Here is a 22,659-nt window from a genome sequence, read left to right as displayed (position 1 = left end):
AAAATGTGAGTGCCATTGTTGTCCAGCATTGGGACAGGATACGGTAGGAGTGGAATTAGTCTGGTGTTTGACTCCATGGACAAACTTTCACTAGAAAGGGGCTCAAAGGAGCTCTGTGCAGTTTTGAATTCTGCATCTTTGGTAACAGGTACAAGGGGAGAGGTCTGTAGAATTGGCTGGAAGAGAAGGCTTTTTGTGAGTACCCTCCAGCTTGAAAGCTGTGCTTCAGTCACTCCAACTTGAAACAAAGTGGCAGTTAGTCCTCAAGGTCGATGGATTCCTTGCTGTTAGTCTAAACATTCTTGTATGGTGAGGTGTGAGAACTTTTCACCCAGAATTTGTGATTTTTCAGTTTTTTGAGATTTCAGTTGGAAATGAGAAGGTGGCTCCACAAATAGCTGCCAGCATGTAGTTTAATCAAAACCTCAGAGTAAAGCAGAAAATACCGAGACGCAGGCACAGGTGCACACACACCCCTTAGTTGTGGCGTCGCCTTCCATGCTCACCTACAGACAACTGCCAACTGAAAAAAAGTCCAGAAATAGTCAACTTGTCCTCTACAGTGCTGCTTTCTGAGCAGCGTGTTGAGATTCACTACTGTTCTGGTACCTGCCTCTGGCCCACTTGTCCACCCAGTATGTGCTACCTGTCCGCTTGTCACATAGGAGCCACCTCAGTTCTAATGTTCTTAATTTCATTCAGTAATGCCCCAAAGTTCAAAAGTCGAGATACTGAAATTTTTATGTTAAAAACAACTTGTAAAGTACTTACTACATTAAGGTACAGAAGTTTTCCACTATTACTCTGCTGGGTTTGCTCATTCCCACGGTAAGAACAAACGTGTCCATGAAACTGAGAGGAATGACGAAGAAACACAGGACTTCTTTTGACGAGGCTCCTCAGGCTCCCTGAGTTCCAGTCACAGGATAGAAATGTTAAGGTAGAAAAGAAACTTAAGAAGAATTTGAAGTTCTTAGTGGCTTTAGGTATCCACTCGGCATCCCGCGACATAACCTTTGTGTTGAAGGCGCTACTGTATACCTTTCTCCTTTGTAGCACCAGCAAGGTCCAATCCAACCAAGGTATCCTTACTCCTTAGGGCAGAACAACGGGCCAGGCACTTCCTCAGGCTGCCCTTGACCTCGCTGTTCCGAAGACTGTAGATGAGGGGGTTCAGCATGGGGGTGACGATAGTATAGAATGCTGACACCACTTTATCATGGTTCGCAGACCTGGCGGATGCGGGCCTCATGTAGCTGAATGCAGCGGCTCCATAAAAGAGGCCAACCACTGTCAAATGCGAGCAGCAGGTGGCGAAGGTCTTCTTGCGGGCTTCTGTGGACCGCATTCGGAGGACGGCGGTCAAGATGAGACCATAGGACGCCAGGATGAGGGAGAAGGGGATCAGAAGCATCAACACACAGCAAATGTACATGACAAACTCAAATGCTGATGTGTTTCCACAAGCCAGGTGCAATAACACAGGGGCCTCACAGAAGAAGTGATCTATTTCATGCCGGCTGCAAAACTGGAAGCTCATTGTGGCGGCAGCCTGCATGGCTCCATCAGCTGCTCCCAGGAGCCAAGACCCCAAGGTTAGTCTCAGACATAACTGCCAGCTAATGAGAACCGGATAGCGCAATGGGTGGCATACGGCCACATAGCGGTCATAGGACATGGCTGCTAAGAGGAAGCACTCTCCACCTCCCAGAGTGAGGAAGAAGAAGATCTGGAAGCCACAGCCAGCGGCAGAGATGGAATTCTTGCCCGTTAAATAACCAGCTGCCATTTGGGGCACTATGGTGGAGACCAGCATCATGTCCATGAGGGAGAGTTGGCTCAGGAGAAAGTACATGGGTGTGTGAAGCCGGCGGTCCTGGTGAATCAGGAGAAGCAGGAGGGCATTGCCTACCACAGAGTTAAAGGCCACAGTCAGAACCAGCACAAAGAGGAACAGGTGGGCTCTCGTGTGGTCAAAGAGTCCTAAGAGAATGAAGCCTGTTGTGGCATTACCCTTGTCCATGATTACAGCAGTTAGTGACACTGAGAAAGAAGGGACAGAGGAGTCTCATCACCTGTGATGCTGTGTGAAGTACACATGCCCAGATGGTTGCCTCTGAGAAACGCTGAAACCCACTTCAAATTCTTCACCCATGTTTGCAAAATGTCTCATGGCCAAAAACTAACATCAATTTTCCTCCTTTGCAAGATTTCCCTGACAAACATCTCACCAGAACAGTGAGTGAACTGGTATGACAAATCAAATTATCTATGGGTTGCAACTGACTCATAACCTTCCATTGCCTGATATCTACATAAATGTTTGAGAACAAGTTGTCATTTATATTCTCTTTTAGATTATATTTGGCATAATCAAATCTTAGGTGCTTAATAAATTAATATTTTTAAAATGTAACTCAGGGATTTGCTAATGTAGGTGACACATTTATAATATATCCAAATTTTTGTTTATTGAGTCAAGGTTTCCTGTATCGCAGGCGGACCTCAAGTTTCCCATATAGTAGAAAATGTCCTAGGAACTTCTGAGCTCACTGGCTCTTCCTCCTGATAGCTGAGGTAGCAGGGATCTATAACATGGAGACCACGTATAGCATATCTGGTTCATGCAATGCTGGGATTGAACACACTGCTTTGTCGATGGCATGCTAAAATTCTACCCAAACCACATTCTTGATCCTGCCAAAGTTTCTTGAAAACAGAATTTCACATAATTCCCTCTAACACTGAATATCAAAGCTCTGGCCAAACCAAAGGATGTTTGCTCTTAGATCTAGAAACAGAAAAGACAGAATCTGAGGACAGAGGCTAAACTCACCCTGGGTGGCAGCTCCCTAGGTTCTGTTTACAGAAGCTGACACTTCAAAAGGCAATACCTCTCTTGGGTGTTTCATCAGAGTGGAGCTGAAATGCTAAAAGAACACTTTAAAAATCTGTTCCAAAGTATTTTTTCCATATCAGACCACCCCTTCCTCTTCTCAATTCTCAAAAACTCACCATTTAGTGGGTATCTCAGAGACCTGTGTTTTTGCCTAACTTCCAAGGGGAAAAAAATGAATCCTCCTTCCGAGAGTTTAAATCTTTACTTTCACTGTAGTCTTTGACTTGCTGGTGCCCTGGTTTTTGAGTTTATTGAATCAAAATGTCCACAGCTACAAAGATGTGGATAGGAATTCATTCTTAAGGACGATGTCTAGTTCAGAGGTCTAGAGGCAGTCTGTGACCACCCAGAACTCCCTGTGTCTCTACTTAGGTCAAATCACTCCTGTGGTTGAAACAATGTCATCATGAGTCTTTCAGTCCGGGACTGAGTACCTGAGTGTTTTAGTTTGTTTGAAAGTGAAATATTTGGAAAACGATTTTACTTTTTGAAAGTTACTTTAAAAGTATCTTCTCTCTGCTCAGCCCATGGGTTTCCTGATTTCTGTGCTTTTCCTACACTTTCAGTCCAGAAAGGATTTGGGACCACGGCCATGGCTCACAGTACATCACACACTGAAGACTTAGATTCTCCCTCCCCCACTCATCTTTTTTTTTCTCACAGTTCCAACCTCTCTTTACTGAAGATAAGAGAGACTTTAAGGTTGGGTTGTCTAGCCACTGGAGAGCCCCTTGCAACTTTGTTAAATTACTTTCTGCATCCCCACCACTATTTTGTGTCCATAGTCACTATGGTGTCAGCAGACACCTTCTCCGCTAGATTCTGTCTTCTGACTCTCTTAATGCCTCCAAATGAGTCAGCCTCACTGAGCCTCACTCCCCATTTCCCCCACCCCCGCCCCGCAGCTGCTGACAGCCACCATTCCCTTCAGTCCTATGTGACCCAGTCATGTCACATGTGACCCTGGGAAGCTAGGATGGACTCTGGAATCACTGTGACAGTGACTTCACTGTTGGTGTCCAGTGCAGCGGCTTTTCCCTCCCCTTGCTGATAGCTGTGCACTGATTTAATGAGATGCTCGACAACAGATGTTGCAGCTTACGTTTTGATAAAGATACAAGATACCACACAAAACAGCAATGATGGATATTTGTCTAGAACATGCAAGAGAGTTGTGTGTATGTCCTCAGGGAATGGGTTCCACAGCCGCCCCAATTCTCTGTTTTAAAAAAACCATATTTTTCTATTTTGTTCTGTTTATACAATGCTGGGAACTGAATACAGGTACTCATACATGCTTGGCACACCCTCTACCACTGATCTATATACCCAGTCCTAGAAAATATATATATTGTGAAGTTCCTACTTAAATTTAAAAACCTGATTTGTTCAGCATTTTAGAAGAAATATGTGACTGTGTGTACATTTTAAACATGAAATTAATGATTAAAAGTGCACAGCGATTATGAATCTAGTTGTATGGCTAATTTGTTATTATTAAATTATTACCTATATCTCTATACAAAAGAGACAGGTCACTACTAATTAAAAAGTCAAATACAGAGGGGAATGCCAGCAGGAAACCACACAACTGAGACCGGGATCCCTGTTGAAGGAATCAGAGAAAGGACTGAAAGAGCTAAAGGGGCTTGAGACCCCATAAGAACAACAATGTCAACCAACCAGAGCTTCCAGGGACTAAGCCAGTACCCAAAGACTGTACATGGACTGACCCTGGGCTCCAACTGCATAGGTAGCAATGAATAGCCTAGTAAGAGCACCAGTGGAAGGGGAAGTCCTTGGTCCTGGCAAGGCTGGACTCCCAGTGTTCGGAATTGTAATGGGGGTTGGATGGGGAGGGGAACACCCATATAGAAGAGGAGGGTGAGGGATTAGGGGGATGATGTCTTGGGAACCGGGAAGGGAGTAACATTTGAAATATAAATAAGAAATACCCAATTTAATAAAAAGGAAGAAAAAAGGAATATATAATTTCATGGCAGAAAAATGTTATCTTATTTATATTTTATATAGTAATGCAGATACATGTAAAACTGATGTCTTAGCAAACATATTTGTCTATTGTCAAAAATAAAATGATAAAAAGACTATTGGGATAAGTTCCTAAAAAACCTGATAATGGAAACGAATCATGGTTGAAATTGGTCCTGAATTATTAGCTTGTTTGGGTAAGTTGCGAAACTCATCACTGAGACCCCCAGCTTGACTAGTGCAGGGAATGATGGATGTCTCACCCAAGAACCAAGGGCTTCCTACTACTCTCTGCTCTGTGTCCATGGAGTCAGATCTCTCCTTCCTGGGTTCCCACAGCTCCTAGAATGCTGTGAGCATGGTGGCGTCTGTACCTAGAGCTCTACTTCTCTCTTTTCTATTTGGAGTCATGGGCAGAGGTAGATGCCTGCCTATCTTCTGACAAAAGCATCTTGAGAAACCACTGACAAGTCAGGATATATAATTTCCTTTCCACATTTCCTTCAAATTAATTGTTAATATGTAAATTTTATAGTCCAAATTTCTGGATACTGAAATGAAAATCTATCTTCATGAGAAAAATTAGTAACAGAGAAAATTTTATAGTGAGAAAATTTATGGTTCTTTTACAAAGAATTCACCTAGTGCTAGCACCCTCTTGCACACATTTTAATTCCTCAGGTACCAAGATGTGTAAAAGGTGAGTCTTTCATTGTAAAATGTACAGAGTGTTAGCATTAGATTCTATGTAGCCAGGGCTCCTTGTTTTCCTCTGGCTTCCTCCTCCTAAGGCTGGGATTTGGAATTGTATTTTCTAGAGATAAATTTCACAAACAAATAATCAGATATGAAGAGTTTGTCATGACCTACCTATGCACGTCTAAACTGCTGCCCAGCAGGCTGGATCTATATCCTCAGTGATGCCTCTGGATCTCCCCAACTGGAGAGAAGGTCTGTTCTATCCTGTTCCTCCACCTGCCTTATATCAGTGCCTGGACTGAAGTGTCATGAGAATGGGCCCACTGCCAGCCTGGGCTTCAAACACAATCCTATCAATGCCCAAGTGCTGCCAGGGTGACAGTTCCGGTGCCAGAAGTGTTTACTATACACGAGAAATTTTTTAAAATTCCCAGGAGTCTGTGACCTTTCTACACAGCCCATAATGCTGTGAATCATGGGAATGACAGAGAGTCATTCTAGAGGAAAAAAATGTAAATAAATGTCCTGGAAAGGGGATTGCAGTTTCAGGTGTATGGACCATGAAGTCACAGGATTCTGGTGTCCTGTGATCTGGTATTTCCTGCATAAATGTCAGCAGACAGGAAGGTTAAAGTGTCTGCCATGATTGTAAAACAGCAATGGAAATAAAATGGGGCTGGTGGAGGGAGTGAGCTGTAGAGTTTGTTTTGTTTTATTTATTTATTATTTGGGGGCTTTGTTTTTGTTCTCGGGCTCAATTTGATACAATTGAGGTTGAATGGTCATATCCATGTGCGCTCCTTTCTTGCATCTGCAAGAAACTGTTTTACTTTGATTTTGTATTTGCATGTTTGTGTCTGATGATGATGATGATGACGACGATGACGATGACGATGATGATGACGACGATGATGATGATACAGCAGGGACAGCATCTCCAGCCTGTATTCACATTGATGACACTTTCCAGGTTGGATGTATCATTAATGTATTTCACGATGTTTGGCCATTTGCTTTGAATTTTTCTGATACTGGGAATCCTGGCACTTGGTAATTATCTACTGCCATATAGAAACCCCAATTTTAAGAACTGGAAACATAATTGGAAACAAAACAAAGTGAATGTTTTTAATAATGGAATACATGTTTGGGAAATGGACCTGATTAAAAAATGTAAGATAATTTGGTAAACTGCAATTCACATTTAATTTTATTTAAAGGAAAGCACAGGTTTTACCATTATTATTTATTTACCTATTTATATTTAACTGAGCGTTATGTAGCTCAGGTTGCCCTCAATCTAGCTTAGTAGCACAGGTTGGACTTGAACTCCTGATCCTTCTACCTCTATCTGCCAATTGCTGGGACTCTAGGTACTTACACACAGTGGATTTATATCCTTAAAATCCAGGAAGAGAGAGTAGCAAGACCCACCCATCCTGAAGACGGACTGTATCTTTCAAAAAGCACATCCAAGAGGCCCAGGCCACCCATCTTGAACAAGGGATGGATAGGTACTGTGCTGGTGCACTCCTCACTCAGTGGGCTCTCCTGGGATTTCTGTAGGATACAGAGATGGGGCAGACATTTGGGAAGTTGACTGGAAGACCTCTCAGAATCACCACCTAAAGCAGAATTATGCGGAACTGAGTAAAGGGTGAAGATGAAGAGATGCCCAAGGCGAAACCCTCCAATCTCCTGAGAAAGTTGTGGCCTAGGCCATACCCTTCTGCTTTAAGGTCACTGTGTGGACACCAGCTGTGTTTTGCTCCCAGGGGTGAACCGAATGACTTTGATCTTAGCAGGTTTTCCCAACAAGAAAAGTACTTCTCAAGGTACTCAGCTAAGAACTGCCAGACTCCAACATGCTGGGCAGCTCTGGAGCAGGACTTCTAGTACCAGAGTTGGGCTGCGGAGAGGTGTGTGATCTCCAGCACCCATCATAGAAACCCAGATACTGCTCACAGTCCTTTTCCATAGGACATGGAGGTGGCTGCTTTATTAGTGCACACAGAAGACAGATAACAAAAGTCAGTAGTCCACTGAAATAGAAGGGTTCCCGAGAGCATCAGCACCAGAGAAAGACTGGAATCTGTTTGATACTCACACACTAAGTGCACGGTTTCACTCATGGCAAACCCTGAATTCAGTAATCAAATGTTAAAGGTGCAGGAGAGAATGGTTTTCCATTTTGGGGACAGGAAGGGGATATCAAAATGGTGACTTTAGACAGAGTAGCCCCAGGTCAGGTCACACTCTGCTTCCAACAGATCTCTTCAGATCTAGGGATGTGGCTGCCCAGTGTTTCAATTTGTTTTATTAAATGCTCTAAGTTCCTTGGTAGAAAAACCAGCACACAGCAAACATATATAAGAATTGTGGAGCCTCCCTTGTGAACCCACCCTCAAGGACAATTCTCTGTCTGTCATACGGCAAGCTCTGTGGCTGAAAATGGACTTGGAGCCATCAACAAGGTGATGGACTGTGGTGTTTGTTTCCCTTCCTATCCTTAGTCTCTGTGGTGTCCATGAATCTATGTGTACTTGGTGTCTCCCTCCATTCTGTGATGCCATAGCAAAAGACCATGTCCAGTGTACAAAATAAGCAATGGTGTTGTTCAGTGTTGTGTGATGGGGAAGTCAAACCCAAGGGTCCTAGACCTGTCAGGACCTGCTTCCTGTCATCAAATGGCAGAATATGGAAGGACAAGGAATGGCAATAGGTGGCTGGCACTGAAAGTCCTTGGAATGGACTCAGCCTTTGTTGGTGCTACAGTGATTTCAGAATGATTGAAATGTTGCAAATCCCAGGACCAAATTACCTTTATCAGTCTTTAGTCTTCATCTGAATGGGGCCCAACATGCTGGTGACTGCTGGGCAAACCCTTTGTGATATGCAGAACATTAGCTTCCCACAGCCAAAGGGCCAAGGATTCTGAGAGATAGCATGTGAGCCTGTACCTGCCGTGCCGGCCTCACTCTAGCCTGCCCACTTGCTGCTTCCCCTAAATGGGTTTGAAGAGTGTCTTAATCTCTGTATTTTCTTTATTCTATTATTATAAAAAATCCTCCTGAGTCTGGTACCAGGGTGGAACACGGAATTTGGGGTCACCTAACCCTGAAAGGGCCACGGTCACTCATGTTTGGCTCCAGCATGAATTATCTGTTATTCCTTCTGAGTTTAGTTTGTTTTGGATGGTGCCTTTTGTTTGTTATTTGTTGTTTTTTTTAAAATATGGACAGAGTCAATAGCATTATTATTTAATTTTATTATTTGAGACAGGGTCTTACTTTATTCAGGCTGCTTTCAAACCTACAGTTCTCCTGCGTCAGCTTCCCAAGTGCTGAGATCACAGGGGCTTGTCACCATGTTGCGCTATCTCAGACTTTTATCTTGGCATGAATGCCCTCCTGTCGTGAGAATGGAGCTCGTCATAGGCCTAATCACTTCTTGAAGCTATCACCTTTAAAAATTCTAGAATGGAAAATTGGAAATGTTATTAAGCCAGACTTATTTTTTTTGATTAGTGGTATTTGTTGTTTAAAATGTTAAATATAGCTATTTTAAAGCTATAATTTCGTTCTGCTCATCCACTTTTTTAAAACAGAGTCAGATTTTGACATAAGGTTTATGCCATTACATTTTATGTTTAACAAATCTTACTGATTATGCACTTCATTTACAAGGTAATTCTTAATAAATTCAGCCCTTTTTTATAAAATTATTATTCATTTATTCCTCTTCCTCTGGACATTCTCCATCGTGTGACAAAAACTGAGTCACATGATTAAAATCTGGCTAACTAGACCTGTGTCACTGGTTCCCATTTCTAAGACCTTATTTTAAAAGAAACACAGGGGGCACGAGTAGAGCAAATTGATTTTTGTAAAAATTAGAATATAAAATGGCAAAGGAGTGTCAAAGAAATTAATACAACACAAAAGAATGTTCAATGAGGAAAAAGTGTTCAATGGGCCAGAGAAGCTGGGTCTGTGAGTGAGGCGTGCCTAACTTGAGTGGAGGTGGTTTGTGGAACTTCTCTCTGCTCGTTTATCACACTGTCTTCAGCCACTTTCTCAAGGCCCCCTTGACCTCCTTGTTTCTCACACTGTATATGAGAGGGTTCAGCACCGGTGTGAAGATGGTGTAGAAGGCAGACACCACTTTGTCGCTCTTGCCTGGCTGATGGGACTTGGGTCTCATGTAGATGAAGATGATGGCCCCGTAGAACAATCCCACCACAGCCAGGTGTGAAGAGCAGGTGGCGAAGGCTTTCTTCCGGGCTGCAGAAGATCGCATGCGGAGCACTGCCACCAGGATGAGCGAGTAGGAAGCCAGGACGAGGGACAGCGGGATCAGGAGCATCAGGATGCAGCAGATGTACATGAAGAACTCAAAGACTCTGGTGTCTGCGCAGGCAAGGCGCACCAGAGAAGGAGCCTCACAGAAGAAGTGGTTGATTGTCCGAGATTGGCAGAAGGGGAAACTCAGGATGGTGCCCGCCTGCATCAGCCCATCGGCAGCTCCCAGGAGCCAGGACCCCACCGTCAGGTAAGCACACAGCTTGGGGCTCATGAGGACATGGTAGCGCAGGGGATAACATATGGCTACGTAGCGGTCATAGGACATGGCTGCCAGGAGGAAGCACTCCCCCCCTGCCAAGGTGAGGAAGAGGAAGATCTGGGAGCCACAGCCCGCAGGGGAGATGGATCTCGTGTTCATCAAATAGTTGGCTGCCATTTTGGGGACGATGGTGGAGACTAGCATCATGTCCATGAAGGAGAGCTGGCTGAGAAGGAAGTACATGGGCGTGTGCAGCCTGGGTTCCCTGCAGATGAGAAGGATCATGAGGGTGTTGCCCATCAGGGAGGTAGTGAAGATTACTAACACAGAAGAAAGCAGGAACAAGTGGGCATAGGTGTGGCTGAAGAGCCCGAGAAGAATGAAGTCCACCTCCGTGCTGTTACTGGGAGTCTTCATAGCTCTGAACAAACCTGAAAGACAGAAGGTGCTTGCCTTTTCTTTTAGAGATCGGCTATTCTGGAACTACTCCTGTAAACTAGCCTGATCCTGAACTCACAGTGATCCACCTGCCTCTGTTTCCCAGTGGGAATAAAGACATGAGCCACAACACCTGGTCTGAGAATGATTTTTTTTTAAGTGACTTGAAACCAAATGATGGGATATTTCAATTTAGTAGGATGATTAAATTTTTTTTACCACCTAATGTAGATGTTATGGATCAGCAAGTAGGAGCACACTTTTGAGTTTGTTTCTTAGATCCCACATAAATAGTTAGGTGTAGTTCCCATGTGTTTGTTGCCTTATCTCTGTGAAAGGCAGAGACAGAAGAATTACTAGGGCTCCCTGCTGCCAGTCAACCCCCGACTCCCAGATACAAGGGCCTGGTTCAGGAAGAGACACTGCCTCAAATAAATAAGACAGAGACTGATAGAGGAGGACATCAGTACCTACCTCTGGCCTACCAGTGTATCCATACAACAGAGGCACACACACAAACAATTCCTCCTACCTCTGGCCTGCCAGTGAATCCATACCACACACATGCACACACACAAACAATTCCACTGTCTATTTGCCATCACCACTCACTGTCTACCTTTGTTGCCCCATAGTAGAATTTGCAATACAATTAAATATAACTTATAGAATAAACAGTCTAGTGCCTCAGAATGTGTTTACCCCTGTGCTTATCTTAACCGTGGCATAAAGAAGCATTACTGTGTGATCTCAAATTCCTTCAGTTTGGTACTTCTCAGTCGAAAGAACCCAACGTCCTCGCAAAGTTGTGAATATGGCTATGACCTGAGTCATGACCTTTGCACTTTATTGCATGTAAGTTCAATGTTGTTCCATATAAAAGCAAGGAAAAACTCCTGTCATAATGGAGACCCATGTGGCTGACTTTCTCTACTCCACATGTGAGGTGCTGCTGTCCTATATACGCAATGAGCACAGAAGTTCCACATCACAGTACAGTGTCTCACAGCATCTTAATTTCTTTCTGGATGAGAAAAGCCATTCCTTTTCACACTGATTACTGCCTTACCTTTCTCTAGTGCACTCTCAAAAGTGATACTAAATTTCATCAAAGATTCCTGTAGAAAACTGACAATTTCATGAAGACACAGTTGTAGGGAGCATAAATTGTGTTACAGACTTTCACACTTACAGCACTCAGGAGCCAGAGGCAGGAGGATCTCTGTGAGTTTGAGGCCAGCCTGGTCTACAGAGTGAGTTCCAGGACAGCCAGGGCTATACACTGGGATGCTATTATGAGAAAAAGAAAGAAAACCTTGTTCTTCTGTTTTCTATTTAAAATGTTTCTTGTTTTTTTTTGTGACAATGTGTAGTAGTTTATCATAGTTATCCATTTGTGTACATCTTCAACCTAGTTCACAGTTTTCAAGTTAATGTAATTACATTGCTTTAAACCTTTTATATGTGCTTAGAATTCTTGCATGGTACTGGTTCTCAGATGTTGGTTTGTGTTTCGCTGGTGCAGTACTCGAAGGCTAGTCGTTATTAATATATGGATGGAATCTATGATCACTGTAAAATTGATATTACTATTTCCTATCATTGCAAATACATTGCTGCCCACATGAAACCTCCTTCTAGACACACACTCACACACACACACATACACACACACTCAGAGACACAGACCCGCACACATAGACATGGACACATCCATACACACACATACATATGCACACACACATAGAGACACAGATACATATACATATATATATATATTCATAGGCACAGTCAAATAGAAACATGCATAGAGACACATACACACACATGGATACATGTACACACACATAGACACACTCATATATACACAGAGACATACACACACACACACACACACGAGAGAGAGAGAGAGAGAGAGAGAGAGAGAGAGAGAACTATTACAATATCAGTTTAAATAAAAGTATTTTTCCAGGGCCAGCAGTGCAGCTCTCTAGTGGAGTACCTGCCTTCCATGTGTAAAACCTTGAGTTTGGTTCCCACAACCACAGAAAACCATTACAGTGATCTGAGAGTAGCTGTTTCATACTCAAATATTTTAAATAAGAAATGTATCTAGTTCAGAACTAGCTTGCAATTGACTTCCCTTTGTTCTAATAAAATAAAAATGGTTTCAGTGTCTCTGGGCTTCTGATGTCATTTCCTTTCATGGATTCCTTCTGACTCTAGTGCAATCTTACATGACAGTAGCTAACACAGTCATGCTGATCTTTGAGAATGGATAATTAGTATTTATGAAAGTTTCCCCGACACCTTCGCTAAGGTATGGCCATCTAAAAGTCAACACGATGTTTTTACATCACGCAGGATGGTTACTCCTGCTTCAAATAGGAAGTTATTTTAAGTTTAGAAGCAATCAGGTAACAAAATCTTATAATATGCCACTTCCTGACAGAGATGTTTCCTTGGGGGAATATAATAATGTGATTTCAAAGGATAAAATTCAAGCTAAAGTCATAGGTCAGAAGAATTGCCATTTCTGTATCCCAACTGCCCTATATGCTGAAAACAGAATAAATTTCCTTTCCTATTTATTGTCTTAATCAAAAACGAAAAATATAATAAACAACAGTCTCCTGAATGCCTGGGCTAGAGATGAAATGATCAACTTTCACATCATTGATACATTGAATTCAGATAGGTGATATCATCTGAGTAAAGCAATATCAGGCTATTTTGCTACCAATAATATGGTTTTGTAAAATGGAAGCAAGGAATAATTGACTTTACACACACACACACACACACACACACACACACACACACACACACACACATATATATATGTATTGTGACAAGGATTGGTATGTAGCCCAGGATGTCCTGGACCTTGAAGTTCTCTTTGGCTTCCTGGGTGCTGGGATGGCAAATGCATGTCATTAGGTCAGCGTTGTTTCTAACTCATAAATAAATGAAATATAAGATTATTACAGTAGTGCTGCGTTGACCGAGGAAAACCCGTATACCTTTGTTGCTTAAATGATATGAAAACCCAGTCAGTATACTCTAAGGACTCTGCCATCCAATCAGGAGTGAGTGAGGATCAACTATCTTGTTCATGCACCTGCAGACTACACATCTGGAGTGCATTCATATGACCTTTGGAGTCAAACCCACTCTTAGATCAGCGGCTCTCAACCTTTGGTTTGCACACCTCTAGGGGTCACATATCAGATATCCTGTATATCAGATGTATGCAGTATAATTCACAGTAGTAGGAATATTACAGCTATAAAGTAGCATTGAAATAATCTTATGATTGGGGGGTCACTACAAAACAAAGTACTATATTAAAGGGTCACAGCATTAGGAAGGTTGAGAACCACTGTCTTAGGCAAAAAAAGTCCCCAGTCAGTATTTTAAAATAGGGACTCATCTTACAGGCTTGCTTTAAGAAAAAATGGGTAGTTTAAATTGAGCGTTTGACCACCTATTGTTCTCTAGGACGTTATTTAAAAAAACCATTGCTGGGTTGAGCAAGATGGCTCCAAAAGTCTGAAGCCTTGAATTTGATACCCAGAACTTGTGTAAACATGAAATGAGACAACAGACTCCACATCATTGTCCTCTGACCTCCACTGTGTGTGCGTGTCTATGCACAAGAATAATAAATGAGATTGAATGACATTGCTAGTCCTGGAGGGAAGTGCATGAAATATTTCAATGAGAAAATAGAATACACACGTCTATGTTGGGTTAAAATGTGCCTCACTCTCAATTCTCCTGAAAACTTCTTTCGTACCGTTTGTATATTTCAAACTGCATATATAATATATTATAATTTTTTGATTAAGTACTGAATATATATAGTGTCTCAGTGAACAACAAAAGAACAATTTAGACATTTACCATGCATATTCACTAAGTTCCTGAGGTTTCCTCTGTGTTTCACACCATGAATCAGACTGTATTGAAGTCAACCTCAGGGCAGAGGGAAATGAGACAAAACCACTATAACCTGTGGCCAACTGGGAGTGGAAAACAGACTCTCATACCTTGACTCCATACCTGGGAGTATTGATACTTGTCCTGGATTTCATCTAAGAAATAAAAGGAAAGGTGAAAACATATTACATTCACAAAAGGTTTAAAAGTTTCTCTAAAATGTGTAAAGAGAACAGCTGGGTGGACCCACTGAGCTGCTACAATGTAATAAACCACTGACCTTTCATATCCCGTTAATTGGTAGAGACTTTGTGGCTCTGTCAGGCTTTGTGGATTTTACCAATGGTGACGGTAGAGAGTTTAGAGAGAATACGTATGAGGTTATGGGGTGAGGCATAGCTACAGGGGTTTCTCTCTTTCAAAAGTGCTACGAATTATGGCATAGTTCCTAAATTGTGGAAATGGAATATCCTGTACTAAAACCTTGAGAGACCACCACCTGCCATTCTAAGCACTCAGTCTTGGAGCTAAGCGCTCACCTGCGTCAGGAGCAGCTGCTATGCAGAGTGGTCTGTGTCTGTAGCTCTGACCCCACGAATCACCACGGAGACCTCAGCACCAGTCCTACTAGCTGTGAGACACGAAAAGCTCCAGTCAGGCTCATCCCACTGTCAGGCTGTGCAATCTTCAGTGAGGACACCCTTAGTGACATTCAGCTGAAGATATGTCTTCCATTTATAGCTCCCTAAAGTTAACTTTCAAATTAAATCCCAGGACATTTGATCCCTGAAGTAACTGACCCATATTGGTAACATCAGTATACGACCATTTGAAAGAGATCCAGTTTTCAATGTAGTTACATGTGACAGCGAATTCACAATCTCACTCCTGGAAACATGTCAGTCATTCTAACCTCTGTATTTGTGACAATCCGTGTGTTGAGAAAGATGTGGTTATCACGTGGAGAAGGCATGCAATGTGAGAATTATTTTGCCTGTATGGCTACTCTTTGAAAACAGGCATGGCTCAACTGAAGCATTAAAGTTTGTAGCTATCCATTTGGTAGCTCTCTGATTTGTTACAGCAAATGAATGCATTGATGTTTGTAGCTGATTTGGCACAGCCATTTGAATGCCTTGAGACTCAGGGTAATCATTTACAAAAAGGGCTAAAATATCTGTCCAGTTCATTGACTGAGTTTACTGAACAGTGAGTGATTGACACCAGGTTTATCCAGAAGTATCTGCTCCCACCTTGCCTTCTGCATTTACATGCAAACCCCCTGCCTTCTGATGTGGGTATAGTTAAGGGGAGGTATTTTTCTAGTGCTTTAACTCCTTAAGAAAACTAAATTAAATCTATGCTATTCCACTTAAGTTATAACTGAACAAACACACGCACCTCTGGGTGTCAACTGTCAGTTGAAATAAGAAATCTGCTTGTGTTGTGTTCTACTCAAGTATACAGGAATTCCTGAGCCAGCATCTAGAGCTTTTCCACTTTTACATTTCAATAGATTGGTACCTATAGGCATGGGAAGATTCTGTTATACAGTAAGGTGACCAGTGTGAATAAAAACACACTATTTAGTTCAAAGAAACCTGGAGCAGAGGATTCCAAATGTCTTTTTTCCCACAAAGAAATGATGAATGTCCATAATGGGCTGGAGAGATGTCTCAGCAGTTAAGTTACCTGTTCTTCCAGAGGTCCTGAGTTCAAGTCCAGATGGTGGCTCACAACATCTAGAAAGGAAACTAATGATCTCTTAAGGCATGCAGGTGTACATACAGACAGAGCACTCACACATTTATTTTAAAAATGTGATGGTAACCAATAAGTTAATTACGATGAAATGATCATCATACAGTACATACATGTATTATATTGTACTCCATAAAGAAGAACATTCTATCCTAAAGCAAAAGGATATACCTTCTTCTCAGCTCCTCATGGTACTTTCTCCAAAATTGACCATATAATTGGTCAAAAAACGGGCCTCAACAGGTACAGAAAGATAGAAATAATCACATGCGTGCTATCGGACCACCACGGCCTAAAACTAGTCTTCAATAACAATAAGGGAAGAATGCCCACATATATGTGGAAATTGAACAATGCTCTACTCAATGATAACCTAGTCAAGGAAGAAATAAAGAAAGAAATTAAAAACCTTTTAGAATTTAATGAAAATGAAGGTACAACATACCCAAACTTATGGGACACAATGAAAGCTGTGCTAAGAGGAAAACTCATAGCGCTGTGTGCCTGCAGAAAGAAACAGGAAAGAGCATATGTCAGCAGCTTGACAGCACACCTAAAAGCTCTAGAACAAAAAGAAGCAAATATACCCAGGAGGAGTAGAAGGCAGGAAATAATCAAACTTAGAGCTGAAATCAACCAAGTAGAAACAAAAAGGACCATAGAAAGAGTCAACAGAACCAAAAGTTGGTTCTTTGAGAAAATCAACAAGATAGATAAACCCTTAGCCAGACTAACGAGAAGACCCAGAGAGTGTGTCCAAATTAACAAAATCAGAAATGAAAAGGGAGACATAACTACAGATTCAGAGGAAATTCAAAAAATCATCAGATCTTACTATAAAAGCCTATATTCAACAAAACTTGAAAATCTACAGGAAATGGACAATTTCCTAGACAAATATCAGATACCGAAGTTAAATCAGGAACAGATAAACCAGTTAAACAACCCCATAACTCCTAAGGAAATAGAAGCAGTCATTAAAGGTCTCCCAACCAAAAAGAGCCCAGGTCCAGATGGGATTAGTGCAGAATTCTATCAAACCTTCATAGAAGACCTCATACCAATATTATCCAAACTATTCCACAAAATTGAAACAGATGGATCACTCCCGAATTCCTTCTATGAAGCCACAATTACTCTTATACCTAAACCACATAAAGACCCAACAAAGAAAGAGAACTTCAGACAAATTTCCCTTATGAATATCGACGCAAAAATACTCAATAAAATTCTGGCAAACCGAATCCAAGAGCACATCAAAACAGTCATCCACCATGATCAAGTAGGCTTCATCCCAGGCATGCAGGGATGGTTTAATATAGGGAAAACCATCAACGTGATCCATTATATAAACAAACTGAAAGAACAAAACCACATGATCATTTCATTAGATGCTGAGAAAGCATTTGACAAAATTCAAAACCCTTTCATGATAAAAGTCCTGGAAAGAATAGGAATTCAAGGCCCATACCTAAACATAGTAAAAGCCATATACAGCAAACCAGTTGCTAACATTAAACTAAATGGAGAGAAACTTGAAGCAATCCCACTAAAATCAGGGACTAGACAAGGCTGCCCACTCTCTCCCTACTTATTTAATATAGTTCTTGAAGTTCTAGCCAGAGCAATCAGACAACAAAAGGAGGTCAAGGGGATACAGATCGGAAAAGAAGAAGTCAAAATATCACTAATTGCAGATGATATGATAGTTTATTTAAGTGATCCCAAAAGTTCCACCAGAGAACTACTAAAGCTGATAAACAACTTCAGCAAAGTGGCTGGGTATAAAATTAACTCAAATAAATCAGTAGCCTTCCTCTACACAAAAGAGAAACAAGCCGAGAAAGAAATTAGGGAAACGACACCCTTCATAATAGACCCAAATAATATAAAGTACCTCGGTGTGACTTTCACCAAGCAAGTAAAAGATCTGTACAATAAGAACTTCAAGACACTGAGGAAAGAAATTGAAGAAGACCTCAGAAGATGGAAAGATCTCCCATGCTCATGGATTGGCAGGATTAATATAGGAAAAATGGCCATTTTACCAAAAGCAATCTACAGATTCAATGCAATCCCCATCAAAATACCAATCCAATTCGTCAAAGAGTTAGACAGAACAATTTGCAAATTCATCTGGAATAACAAAAAACCCAGGATAGCTAAAACTATCCTCAACAATAAAAGGACTTCAGGGGGAATCACTATCCCTGAACTCAAGCAGTATTACAGAGCAATAGTGATAAAAACTGCATGGTATTGGTACAGAGACAGACAGATAGACCAATGGAATAGAATTGAAGACCCAGAAATGAACCCACACACCTATGGTCACTTGATTTTTGACAAAGGAGCCAAAACCATCCAATGGAAAAAAGATAGCATTTTCAGCAAATGGTGCTGGTTCAACTGGAGGTCAACATGTAGAAGAATGCAGATTGATCCATGCTTATCACCCTGTACAAAGCTTAAGTCCAAGTGGATCAAGGACCTCCACATCAAACCAGACACACTCAAAGTAATAGAAGAAAAACTAGGGAAGCATCTGGAACACATGGGCACTGGAAAAAATTTCCTGAACAAAACACCAATGGCTTATGCTCTAAGATCAAGAATCGACAAATGGGATCTCATAAAACTGCAAAGCTTCTGTAAGGCAAAGGACACTGTGGTTAGGACAAATCGGCAACCAACAGATTGGGAAAAGATCTTTACCAATCCTACAACAGATAGAGGCCTTATATCCAAAATATACAAAGAACTCAAGAAGTTAGACTGCAGGGAGACAAATAACCCTATTAAAAATGGGGTTCAGAGCTAAACAAAGAATTCACAGCTGAGGAATGCCGAATGGCTGAGAAACACCTAAAGAAATGTTCAACATCTTTAGTCATAAGGGAAATGCAAATCAAAACAACCCTGAGATTTCACCTCACACCAGTGAGAATGGCTAAGATCAAAAACTCAGGTGACAGCAGATGCTGGTGAGGATGCGGAGAAAGAGGAATACTCCTCCATTGTTGGTGGGATTGCAGACTGGTACAACCATTCTGGAAATCAGTCTGGAGGTTCCTCAGAAAATTGGACATTGAACTGCCTGAGGATCCAGCTATACCTCTCTTGGGCATATACCCAAAAGATGCCCCAACATATAAAAAAGACACGTGCTCCACTATGTTCATCGCAGCCTTATTTATAGTAGCCAGAAGCTGTAAAGAACCCAGATGCCCTTCAACAGAGGAATGGATACAGAAAATGTGGTACATCTACACAATGGAATATTACTCAGCTATCAAAAACAACGGCTTTATGAAATTCGTAGGCAAATGGTTGGAACTGGAAAATATCATCCTGAGTGAGCTAACCCAATCACAGAAAGACATACATGGTATGCACTCACTGATAAGTGGCTAATAGCCCAAATGCTTGAATTACCCCAGATGCCTAGAACAAATGAAACTCAAGACGGATGATCAAAATGTGAATGCTTCGCTCCTTCTCTAAAAGGGGAACAAGAATACCCTTGGCAGGGAAGAGAGAGGTAAAGATTAAAACAGATACTGAAGGAACTCCCATTCAGAGCCTGCCCCACATGTGGCCCATACATATATAGCCACCCAATTAGACAAGATGGATGAAGCAAAGAAGTGCAGACCGACAGGAGCCGGATGTAGATCGCTCCTGAGAGACACAGCCAGAATACAGCAAATACAGAGGCGAATGCCAGCAGCAAACCACTGAACTGAGAATAGGTCCCCCGTTGAAGGAATCAGAGAAAGAACTGGAAGAGCTTGAAGGGGCTCGAGACCCCATATGTACAACAATGCCAAGCAACCAGAGCTTCCAGGGACTAAGCCACTACCTAAAGACTATACACGGACTGACCCTGGACTCTGACCTCATAGGTAGCAATGAATATCCTAGTAAGAGCACCAGTGGAAGGGGAAGTCCTGGGTCCTGCTAAGACTGAACCCCCAGTGAACTAGACTGTTGGGGGGAGGGCAGCAATGGGGGGAGGGTTGGGAGGGGAACACCCATTAAGAAGGGGAGGGGGGAGGGGGATGTTTGCCCGGAAACCAAAGAATTATTATTAAGTATTAAATAAATTAAAAAAACTGAAAAAAAAAGAAGAACAGGAGTTCTCTGCTTTCAGACCCCGTGAGAGAGAGAGAGAGAGAGACCCAACCGCCTGGTCAGGTGGGCACTCCTGAGGCTTCAGAGCGGAAGAGACCACCAACACTGCTCACCCCTGTCCACATCCCTGGCCCAAGAGGAAACTGTATAAGGCCTCTGGGCTCCCGTGGGGGAGGGCCCAGGAGGGGCAGGACCCCTGCCTGAGACACCACCGGAACCTGAAGGAAACAGACCGGATAAACAGTTCTCTGCACCCAAATCCCGTGGGAGGGAGAGCTAAACCTTCAGAGAGGCAGAGAAGACTGGGAAATCAGAAGAGAGTGCTCTCTGCACACACATCTCGGACGCCAGAGGAAAAAGCCAAAGACCATCTGGAACCCTGGTGCACTGAAGCTCCCGGAAGAGGAGGCGCATATCTTCCTGGTTGCTGCCGCTGCAAAGAGCCCGTGGGCAGCACCCCACGAGCGAACTTGAGCCTCGGGACCACAGGTAAGACCAAATTTTCTGCTGCAAGAAAGCTGCCTGGTGAACTCAAGACACAGGCCCACAGGAACAGCTGAAGACCTGTAGAGAGGAAAAACTACACGCCCGAAAGCAGAACACTCTGTCCCCATAACTGACTGAAAGAGAGGAAAACAGGTCTACAGCACTCCTGACACACAGGCTTATAGGACAGTCTAGCCACTGTCAGAAATAGCAGAACAAAGTAACACTAGAGATAATCTGATGGCGAGAGGCAAGCGCAGGAACCCATGCAACAGAAACCAAGACTACATGGCACCATCGGAGCCCAATTCTCCCATCAAAACAAACATGGAATATCCAAACACACCAGAAAAGCAAGATCTAGTTTCAAAATCAATTTTGATCATGATACTGGAGGACTTCAAGAAAGACGTGAAGAACTCCCTTAGAGAACAAGTAGAAGCCTACAGAGAGGAATCGCAAAAATGCCTGAAAGAATTCCAGGAAAACATAAATAAACAAGTAGAAGCCCATAGAGAGGAGACACAAAAATCCCTGAAAGAATTCCAGGAAAACATAAATAAACAAGTAGAAGCCCATAGAGAGGAGACACAAAAATCCCTGAAAGAATTCCAGGAAAACACAATCAAACAGTTGAAAGAATTAAAAATGGAAATAGAAGCAATCAAGAAAGAATACATGGAAACAACCCTGGATATAGAAAACCAAAAGAAGAGACAAGGAGCTGTAGATACAAGCTTCACCAACAGAATACAAGAGATGGAAGAGAGAATCTCAGGAGCAGAAGATTCCATAGAAATCATTGACTCAACTGTCAAAGATAATGTAAAGCAGAAAAAAGCTACTGGTCCAAAACATACAGGAAATCCAGGACTCAATGAGAAGATCAAACCTAAGGATAATAGGTATAGAAGAGAGTGAAGACTCCCAGCTCAAAGGACCAGTAAATATCTTCAACAAAATCATAGAAGAAAACTTCCCTAACCTAAAAAAAGAGATACCCATAGACATACAAGAAGCCTACAGAACTCCAAATAGATTGGACCAGAAAAGAAACACCTCCCATCACATAATTGTCAAAACACCAAACGCACAAAATAAAGAAAGAATATTAAAAGCAGTAAGGGAAAAAGGTCAAGTAACATATAAAGGGAGACCTATCAGAATCACACCAGACTTCTCGCCAGAAACTATGAAGGCCAGAAGATCCTGGACTGATGTCATACAGACTCTAAGAGAACACAAATGCCAGCCCAGGTTACTGTATCCAGCAAAACTCTCAATTAACATAGATGGAGAAACCAAGATATTCCATGACAAAAACAAATTTACACAATATCTTTCAACAAATCCAGCACTACAAATAATAATAAATGGTAAAGCCCAACATAAGGAGGCAAGCTATACCCTAGAAGAAGCAAGAAACTAATCGTCTTGGCAACAAAACAAAGAGAATGAAAGCACACAAACATAACCTCACATCCAAATATGAATATAACGGGAAGCAATAATCACTATTCCTTAATATCTCTCAATATCAATGGCCTCAACTCCCCAGTAAAAAGACATACATTAACAAACTGGATACACAACGAGGACCCTGCATTCTGCTGCCTACAGGAAACACACCTCAAAGACAAAGACAGACACTACCTCAGAGTGAAAGTCTGGAAAACAACTTTCCAAGTAAATGGTCAGAAGAAGCAATCTGGAGTAGCCATTCTAATATCAAATAAAATCAATTT

The 22,659-nt window shown here is 42.0% G+C and overlaps 2 protein-coding genes across 2 annotated transcripts; both read right to left on the bottom strand.

The window, feature by feature from the left end:
- Positions 1 to 1,030: 1,030 nt before the first annotated feature.
- Positions 1,031 to 2,023, bottom strand: Olr1454 (olfactory receptor 1454). Its single transcript, NM_001000020.1, has one exon. The coding sequence runs from the start codon at positions 2,021 to 2,023 to the stop codon at positions 1,031 to 1,033; it is 993 nt and encodes a 330-aa protein (NP_001000020.1).
- A 7,620-nt stretch (positions 2,024 to 9,643) lies between these two features.
- Positions 9,644 to 10,570, bottom strand: Or2t45b (olfactory receptor family 2 subfamily T member 45B). The gene has a single exon (NM_001000772.1). The coding sequence runs from the start codon at positions 10,568 to 10,570 to the stop codon at positions 9,644 to 9,646; it is 927 nt and encodes a 308-aa protein (NP_001000772.1).
- Positions 10,571 to 22,659: the final 12,089 nt, after the last annotated feature.

The sequence above is a fragment of the Rattus norvegicus genome, chromosome 10, assembly GCF_036323735.1.
Source record: "Rattus norvegicus strain BN/NHsdMcwi chromosome 10, GRCr8, whole genome shotgun sequence".
Lineage (NCBI taxonomy): Eukaryota > Metazoa > Chordata > Mammalia > Rodentia > Muridae > Rattus > Rattus norvegicus.
The sequence above is the reverse complement of the archived record's forward strand: the minus strand, read 5'-3'. Positions and strand labels throughout refer to the sequence as shown.